The 9,593-nt window shown below is 41.0% G+C and overlaps 1 protein-coding gene across 1 annotated transcript in view; it reads right to left on the reverse strand.

The window, feature by feature from the left end:
• SHPRH (SNF2 histone linker PHD RING helicase) overlaps nt 1–9,593 on the reverse strand; it is a 102,007-nt gene that overhangs the window by 20,025 nt on the left and 72,389 nt on the right. The window contains exon 22 of the mRNA XM_007955614.2: nt 7,880–8,068. Coding sequence (XP_007953805.1) covers nt 7,880–8,068 — 189 coding nt within the window. The remainder of the gene's footprint in view (nt 1–7,879; nt 8,069–9,593) is intronic.

Raw genomic sequence — 9,593 nt, forward strand, 5'->3', positions numbered from 1 at the left:
AGCTCTGGTAGCATAGTGCCTAAGGCACTTGACTGCTAACCAGAAGGCTGGCGGTTCAAATCCACCAGCCACTTCTCAGAAGGAAGATGGGGCAATCTATTTCTGTAGTGATACTGCCTTGGAAACCCAAGGAGGGGTCGCTATGAGTCGGGTCCGACTCAATGGCACATAACAACAACAACAGGTGCATGGGCTGTAATTCTTGTCCTTTAATGATGTGCTACTTCCATGATACAGTAAGGACTGTGTTTAGCACATGTGAACTGGTCCTCTGAATCACTGCCTTTCCCCAACACTGTCTCCACATTGCTACTGCTACTGTATCTGCAGGGCCTCTTACTGCTCTAGGGCCAAATGGTGCCTGAGCTGGGCTCTCTGCCGTAGAGGCCAAGTTTCAGCTTTGTCAGAGGTGGGCCACTCACTTCTGAAACAGCACGGATAAGGTTTTAATCTTTTAGTTAGTACTTGGCTTTATTTTTGCAATCTCTTAAACATACAAGGATCAAAAAGTCTTGAGAGATTCTTTTGAAGACTTTGTGTAACTGAGGAATGTCAATTTAAAGATAAATTTAAACAGTTTAGCTTTATTCCCCCCACCCCAGTAAAAAGAACTATGTTCTTTAATCAGTCATATGACCAACTGGGAATTGTATCTGGTGACAGGTAACAGATTTTTCTTAAACTTTCCTGAGTAGTTTATAATTTGCAAATACCTTGAGTAGTGTTTCCTATTACTGTTTACTATAGAAGGAAGGTTGGGCAATCTACTTCCGTAGTGATACCGCCTTGAAAACCCAAGGAGGGGTCGCTACGAGTCGGATCTGACTCGACGGCACATAACAACAACAACATAGAGAAAATCACTTTGTCTTCATATTTTCTGACTCATTAAATTTATTCTGGATTTTTCTTTTTGAAATCCTGCTAACACCTTCAATGCACCCGTGCTAACCATAGTAATTTTAAGCTGAGTAAGATCAGTTAACATTGTTTTTGTCTGCACCTGTTCACCAGGCTACAGACCCACACAGGTAGTGACAGATTCAATTTAATATAGTTATGCAGCTTGTGTGACTGGTCTAACAATGCAGGAATGTTATAAGCACGTGTCTGGGGCAAGTGCTGTAGGTTCTTCAAACATTTACACATTATCTGAATATAGCGCAATGGAAACTCCCCTACACTGTGGGAAATCTTACAAGTGCATGATCCCGTCCTTTCAAAAACACTGCATAATTATTTCAAAGGGATAAATCAGTAGTTGCAAGAAAGTTAAAGATTTTATTTGCATCTTAAAAGCTCTTAAGCCAAAATTCAATGCCGTCGAGTCAACTGCAATGCATAGTGACCCCTCCTTGGGTTTCTGAGGCAGTATCCCTATGGAAGTAGATTGTTCAGTCTTCCTTCTGAGGAATGGCTGGTGGGTTTGAATCACCAGCCTTCTTTAGCAGTCGATGCCTTAGGCACTATGCCACCAGAGCTCTTAGGAGGCGTATATGTAAATACTATCCATCTACCCGTCCGTCTGTCCATCTATCCATCCATCCATCCACTTACTGAGTACCTGCTGTATGCCAGCCATTATTCTAGATGCTAGGGAGATAGCAGTGAGTAAAGCAAAGTCCCAGCCTCGGGAATGATGTTCCCACCACACCTGAATTAAGTTTACTCTCCACAAAGTTCTTCATAAAGATAATTTCCTAAAGATAACTTAGAGTTCATGTCGTATTTCTCTATTTCATGTTCACTTTATCACAAGGTATGGCTAGAATGCTAACAGCTCAAAATTGTAAGTGCTGCTTTGGCTAGTGAATATAAAGGCGTCAATGCCTCCCTTTTATATAATTATATTTGTTTATGATATTTTCAAACGAAGTACACAACTGCATTCTAAATTTGCAAGGTAAAGTTCATGTAGAAGCACCTTCTATAAACATATTTAGATAAGTATATAATCCTTTGTGGACTATATTTACCAAATTATTTTATGCCTACTTCACACTCAGTCAGATTTTACACTGTAATCAGTTTTTCTCCAACTAGTTGTTTCTTTTAATCATATTTAGAAAGTATGAGATAGATCTCACAAGTAGCTTTCAGCCAATTTAACAAAAAGAAAAAAGGAGGAAAGAAACAATAGGACGGTGCATAGCAAAATTCTAAACAGTACCGCAAAGAGTTTTCTGAGGTTTAAATGCAGAAGTACAGTGGGTTTTCTAAACTTTTTTTTCTCTACAGAATAGCTATATAAGACATTCTTTTATTATAGATTTTCTTGTTACAAATGGTCAAGATTCCTGAACCACATCCAAGCTCTAATATAATGGAACTTAAAGACGTGAGGTCCTAAGAAAAACAGAAAAAAGTCTGTATTTTAAAAAGGAATCCATCTGGCTAATAGACACCCTAAGGTGTGAGACAGTGAGGCAGTTGTGTGTCTGTGTGTGTGTGTCCGTGTGTGTGTCTGAGACGGGGGTGGCGGTGGGGGAAACAGCAGACTGTCTTGCTGTGTCTCTACCCATTTTTCTCTGTAGAAACTTTTTATGACAAAAGAACCTTCTCCATTATAGGGTCAGCATTCCGCTGGCAGAACTTCTTTGTATGAAATGGAGCCAAACTTAGGACAACACAGGGAACATACCACGTGGGGTGTGTGTTCTGCCAGGAGGCCTACTTCACCATTCCAAATGCCTGGCAGTTGTCAGAACTTGCAAGGGGAATTTTGTTTACTTTGTGAAATGCCCAGTAGGTTCCAAGGGTCATTTAGGAATAGTGTCACACAGCCGTTAGGGTAGATACGGTCTTAGTGCTTTGTTTGTTTAACTGAAATACATCCACTGAAGGGAGCATTTGTGATCTCCATGTGGTCAATCAACAGGATTCCTTACACTATGAAATCTCTTATTTCCAAAAATACCACCAGGAAAGAAGTCTACTACCATGTCACACCCTTTCTATATCCTCCAAATACTTTTTATCTGCGGACCAGCCATATGAACAAGCACGATCTATGAGACATGATATGCTCTGTCTGAGTCTCAACATGAACACTTACAGGGGAAAAAGCACATCAGATCAATGTAAAACTTCAAATGACTCAAAAATTACTTTTCAGAATTGTTTACTAAAAATCAGAGGCTTACTAATCAACAATATTACAAGAAAAAAAATGTGGGATTAGGTATAGTTTGAACTAGTATTTCTAAAATTTGAAATAATGCTTTACTAATTCACAGAGCCATCTTTATTTTATATATGACTCCTTTCCCAACTCCAAGAGAGGACATGTGGGGACATTTCAGACATAAGAGTAAGGTCGCTCTGAGAAAAAGCAGCTGCTTCAATGAGTAAGTGGCAGACAGTAGGGCAGAAATGTGACAGAAGTCAGAGAAGGTGACAGATTACAGAAGTCAGAAATGGCAGACACAAAAAGTGACAGAAAAGGCAGTGAGAGGCAAAACCAATGCAACAAGAAACAATGTGAGAGTGTGGGGAGGGATAAAGTGTGCTCGCATAAGAGGCTCACTGCTCAGTCAGATGTCCAATAAAAAGGAAACACAAGTATACACACAATGTGACGGGGAAATGATTAGTATCAGCAAATTCTGTAATAATATTTTTTATCAGATGCTTCAATTAATTCACAATTAATTCAATTAATTCAATACCCATGAAAAGACAGGAAGAAGAGCACAATAAAGCAGTATTTGACCCTGATACCCTGTCCCAACATAGCAAACGTAACTGCCCTGATCTCTCTCCTGGGTGTCTAGGGAAGCTGCCATAAAGTGAACAGGTGTTTGGGTTGATAGGCGTGCAATGACTCAGTTCCATAGAGGCTGTGCTGTTTACTGGTCGCCAGAGCAATCACTTCCTAACTCCCTGCCCAGAGCCTGACACAGCATTTCTTTCTTAGGCCAGCCCCTCGCACCGGATGAATGCTCTCATCTAAGGCTCAGAACCTCTCAGCCAAGGATGCCAAATGTGGCTCTTTGGATGCCTGAGGCTAGGAAGAGGTAAGACAAAGAAGGACATAAGAAAGCTATTTTTATAGAAAGACATGGGAGAGAGAATCCAAAGTAGGGGAAGAAAGGTGGGGAGGGGAGTGGGGGAAGGGAGAGGACTTGGGAAGGAAAGCAGTTCTTGGGTGGTGAGTAGGATAACCATCACATGAATGCCTCAGGCTGGTCAGCGGATCACATCATAGGTCACCTACTTCCACTCAACAACTCCCCAGCATTCACTTTAAAAACACACACCCAACCAGGGGATTCACAGGCAGGCCAGGAACAGGATGAGATGACCTCTTAGGTCCTGAGCTTCTCATCACATGTCCTTGCCCAGGTATTCCCATGCAGTTTGTTCCTGCTTATTCACCCCTGTGCCAAGTCTCCCCTGGTCCCCATCCCCCAAACCATTTTTCTCATTCCACCCTGAACCCTTCAGTGGTGGCCCCTGGAATTTACGCTTTATGATCAATAAACTCTCTCTCTTTTTTTAATGTCTTGTAGTGACATTGCTCTCCACTTCCTTGTATTAACTAGCACCTGGCTGTCTTGGAGCACACTATTTTCGCAGTAGCTCTGGAATGGAGACTCTTTATTCTCTCACACTCCCTGCACCTCAGTACTAGGATCGTCTTTGGTCCCCAACGCAGGTTTCAGATCATTATTTCTCATTTTTGTGAAAAGTGCCATTCCATTGAGCCTCATGTCGTTAACCCCTACCACGACCCTTTGCTATCACATACTGAAAGATACCCTTCATCCACTAAAGGACTTTTGGTTTTCAATTCATAATCTTTAACTCTACTTCAACTCCAGATTTTAAATACATAGTCAATGCATTCACATCCAGGCTTCAGAGTTTCTTCATCCTCTAACATTCTCTCCTCCACCTGACTTGGGCCACCAGTTCTACACATCCAGAACACTTAATATCTGTCTCCTCTGAAATGATGATGAGATGGAATTGACTTCAGTGCACACAACACAATCCTCTGATAAGGACACCCATCCTTATAGCTTGCTTTGCACCAGCACCCCAACATACACCAGTTCTTTGAGTTTCCTGAGACGTCTGCATTTTCTCTATGTACTCTTCTTATCGTTGTAAGAAGCTTAAATTACAGGATATCACTTTTCTCTCCTGTGTCTTCACTTTATCCTTCTTTATTGGAGATTAAACATGCTCAAGAACCTATCTTAAATACAACCAACCAACCAAAAAACACAAGGTCTTCCTGTACTTCATACATCCTGCACATTGTAACTCTTGGTCTACTTTCCAGCTAAATTCATGAAATAGCTGTCCATTTTCTCGACTTCTTCACTTCCTGTTTGCCCCTCAGCCCCTTCCAATCTGCTTTCTGCCTCTACACTTCCACTGAATAGCTCCTTCTGAAGTCATTAATTGCTACCTTAGCCAAATCAGTCCTCAGTGTAGTTGACCCACCTTCAATATCACTGACTACAACTGGTAATTGCCTCATTATTAAACAAGAGACTTCATGAGGCCTCTGTTGGCATCATACCCTCCTGGATTACATGTGCCTCTGGTTGTTGATTCTCAATCTCCTTTTCTAGCTTCTCCTTCTTTATTTAACCTTCAAAAAGTTTTAGAGCTGTCCAGGACCTGAAGCCAGCTTTTCTTCTATGTATCTTTCCTGAGGTAACCTCATTCATTCCCATGGCTCCAAAGATTATTTACACGAATGACTCTGAATTTTACATCATCAGCTTCACATACTGATCTGTGTGCTGCATAGTGCTACTTGGAGGTTTTATGTACCTCAAACATAACATGGCAAAATGTTCTCTTCTTTCAAAATTCCTTATCTTAGTACTAGTACCACTATCCACCCAGGTTTTCATGTCAAGTTTTCATGTCAAAAACCAGGGGGTCATCTATAAAATCTGCTTCTTCACTCACCCCTCCCACATTCTATCTTACTAATCAACTTCATGCTAAATCACTGTTGAATTGATTCACTTCTCTCCATCTCCACTGCCACCAACCTAGTCAAAGCCATTATCACTATCGCAGTGGCCTCAAACTCTCCAAATTTCTTCTATTACATTCTTCTTGATTTCAGCTAATCCATTTTCCATACTGCAGCAAGAGGAATCATCTTCTTTTTTTTTTTTTAAATATTTTTGAGCAGTTTTAGGTTTACAGAAAAATTGTGCAAAAAATACAGAGAGCAAGAGGGTTCTTTTACAAATCCAGATCTGATCATGGCCTGCTTATAATATTTAACAGTTTTCTGAAAATAAAATTCTCAAATCTTCACATGACCTTTCCACATGTAGCCCCTCTTAAGTCTCCACACTGATTTCAGACGAGATTGGACGCGTTCAGGGAGGTATGGCTGTTGACTCCACACTCGTTTCATTTCATCCTCCCTCTTCCTTCTACACTCCAGCCACTCACTTCCATCTGAGTGCCTTCTTGGCTCAGGCCTTGACACAGACTGTATTTTTTTCTGTCTGGAGCCTCTTCCCCGCTAAATCACTCCACCTTCTCCCTGGCTTGGCTAATCTAGTCATCCATTTACTGTCATTCCCTCAGAGAAGCCAGGTCTGAGTTTCTTCTGTTGTGTTTTTCACAATGATTATACACTGATTGTTTATTTAATGTCTGTGCTTCCAGCTCCTTTCCCACCCCATCCCCCACCAAGCTCTGTACAACTCATAGGGCAGCAGCCACGTCTGTTTCACCCCCTAAGTTATGTTGCCTCTGTGAGGCCCAGCACATTGCCTAGCACACAGTATGTAGGTAATGAGTATGTGTGGAATGAAGGAATGCAAATTCTGTGCAACGTTGGGATTCTGTTTATCGCAACACAAGAGATAGCAACACCACTGCTGTTTTCAGGATTTACTCAGGTAACAACGGGAGAAACAGCAATGAAACAGTCGTCAACTATACGTGTTTTTTTTTTTTTTTGGTGGGAGGTGCTTGGAAGAATTGCTTACTACCTAGCAGTAAGTTTCAACCTACAGTTGATTCTACTCACAAAACACAATTCTTAAAAATAAGTCTGAAGACATTATTAAAGACTCTGAAGGATAAAGAACTAATGAAGAAGATTCGACATCCTTTTGCCTAGAGTGGGCCTCACCCGAACTACTCTTTTGAGGCCCGTGTTCCTGCTACAATTACGTATTGCTCTACCCTTTGTCCAGGCTTGGTTAGGGGGCAAAAGAAGCACATTTAAGGAAAACAGAACAAGAAAGTCTAGTAAAAGGCTCTCCATTAAATAAATACCCTTTAGGCAGAAGGCCCAATTATGGATTCTGTTTTGATCTCAGATACAGTAATTTTCTTAAAATTTTGAATGAAGCACAAAACAACAATTCTGAATGAAGAAAATAAAGCTAAGTTATGGCTCTACCCCAAAACATCAGTCTATGCAGTTTAAAAGCTGTCTCCTTGCAATGGGTTCCAGTGACTTCAGTACCTTATCTATTTTTTTTGTTTAACTTGGATGGGCATATCCTGATTTTCTGATAGCCAGGCAGGGTAAAAGAATGAAAAAGCTTTTTTAAAAAAATATATTTCCAATTTAACCGGAGCTCAATCTATTTGTAGTGGATAGCGATACTATAGGCAATAATAAAGAGCAGGAATTCTAAGACATTACTTTTTTGCCACAATGGGCATTAGTACTATGTTTGAAAAGGCATTCTTCTGTTCTTCCCACTAATTAAGAAGTAGATGGTCAAGCTGAGGCTTCCTGGCAGTCTAACGATGGACAACAGTGGGCTATACCCACGCCCTGTGTGATCCTTTTCTGATTTCAGTGCCCTCATTTGCCAGACACAGATTCCCATTATATTATAGTAACCGTGCTTCACCTGTTCTTTACCCGCTTTACCTTCACAGGGATGTCCTCTTCCTGGTTTGCTTTCTCGGAGGTGAAGACATAGGAGATTTCTTTGTGAGATGTGGTCTGGCGACATATGGCACACTTGATGGAGCTTCTGTGAGACCCCACGCTGTACTGTTCAATAATAATAGAAGTGCATTCATTACAGAAACAGTGCCCACAGGTCAGCACTGCCCACTGAAAAAGAACAGAACAAGCCTCAGTGAGATGCTATCAAAGACACTGCAAATATATCAAGAAAGGGAGAAGAGGGCTGCCATTTGACTTCCTAAATATTTCATGACATTATTATTTAAATCATGGTCTTTAGTTCTGCTCACTTTAACAGCGAGCATGCCTGTTAGTCATCACTATTCTCACCACTGTTCTGTAAGAAGTTGGTGCTCTCACTGTGACATTTTAGAAAAATGCAAACTGTTCCTTTAGCATTCTAACAACAGATGTGGTAGAGGGATGAGAACAACACTAATTTGGAGATAATAGGATGTAAATAATAGTACTTGATATATTCTATTCAATTATATTAATAGCATTTAAAAATGGTTCTGGATTAAAAACCTAACAAAAACAAATAAACAAAATGACTGCCTGACCATACACTGCTGGTGGGACTATAAAATGATACAACCACTGTGGAAAGCGATTCCTTAAAAAGTATGGTGATTCCTTAAAAAGCTGGAATTAGAAATACAATTTTAATCCAGCAATCCCATTACTAGGTATATATCCTAAAGAAGTGAGAGCCAGGACAACAACAGATATACGCATACCCATGTTCACTGCAGCACTATTTACAATAGTCAAAAGATGGAAATCACCCAGGTGCTCATCAAATGGATAACCAAACTACGGTACATACACACAATGGCATGCTATGCAACACTAAAGAATAATGTAGAATCTGCAAAACACTGCATAACATGGATGAACTTGGAGGACATTGTGCTGAGTGAAGTAAGTCAATCACAGAAGGACAAATATTGTATTAATTCACTATTGTAAAAAGACAAAGAAAGGTTTATATATGGAAGGAAACTTTCTTTGTGGGTTGCCAGGGATGGGAGGGACGGGAGGCAACACTGCTAGAAAGGCAGAGACGAGGACTGATGGGGGTGAAGGGAAGGGCCATGTACCACATGTGAGTGATCAGCACAGTGGCACTGAGGAAGAGGACACAGAGAGATACATGGGAAATATTTAAAAATAAAAAAATACTTCCTGACAAACTGTGTGTCTTACTGCAAGTCAAGTAAAGCATCCCAGGGAGGAAACGTCCCCCCACTTTGGAAATGGGGTCAGGGATACACAAGAGCATATAGTAGGGGTTCAGTTCTATAAGCTATGTCATCTTATGCAAATTATTTAACCTCTGTTTATGTGGTAAACAAACAACAACAGTAAAAACTGAGAGTGATTATGAGTTGCAAGGGTGTTAAATCCCAAGCATTTTTTCCTAGAATTTGCATATCCAGATACTTGGATGGGAAGATGGTGTGTGCCCGGGCTCACCTGATATCCTTTTCCAGAAGCCCCTTGGAAAACAACTCACACTGAGGGCAGAGAGGGCTGAGGTATATCTCACACTGAGGGCAGAGAAGGCTGAGGTATATCTCACACTGAGGGCAGAGAGGGCTGAGGTGTATCTCACACTGAGGGCAGAGAGGGCTGAGGTGTATCTCACACTGAGGGCAGAGAGGGCTGA

The sequence above is a fragment of the Orycteropus afer genome, unplaced genomic scaffold (genome assembly GCF_000298275.1).
Source record: "Orycteropus afer afer isolate SDZICR_OR568_19922 unplaced genomic scaffold, OryAfe1.0 scaffold00518, whole genome shotgun sequence".
NCBI lineage: Eukaryota > Metazoa > Chordata > Mammalia > Tubulidentata > Orycteropodidae > Orycteropus > Orycteropus afer.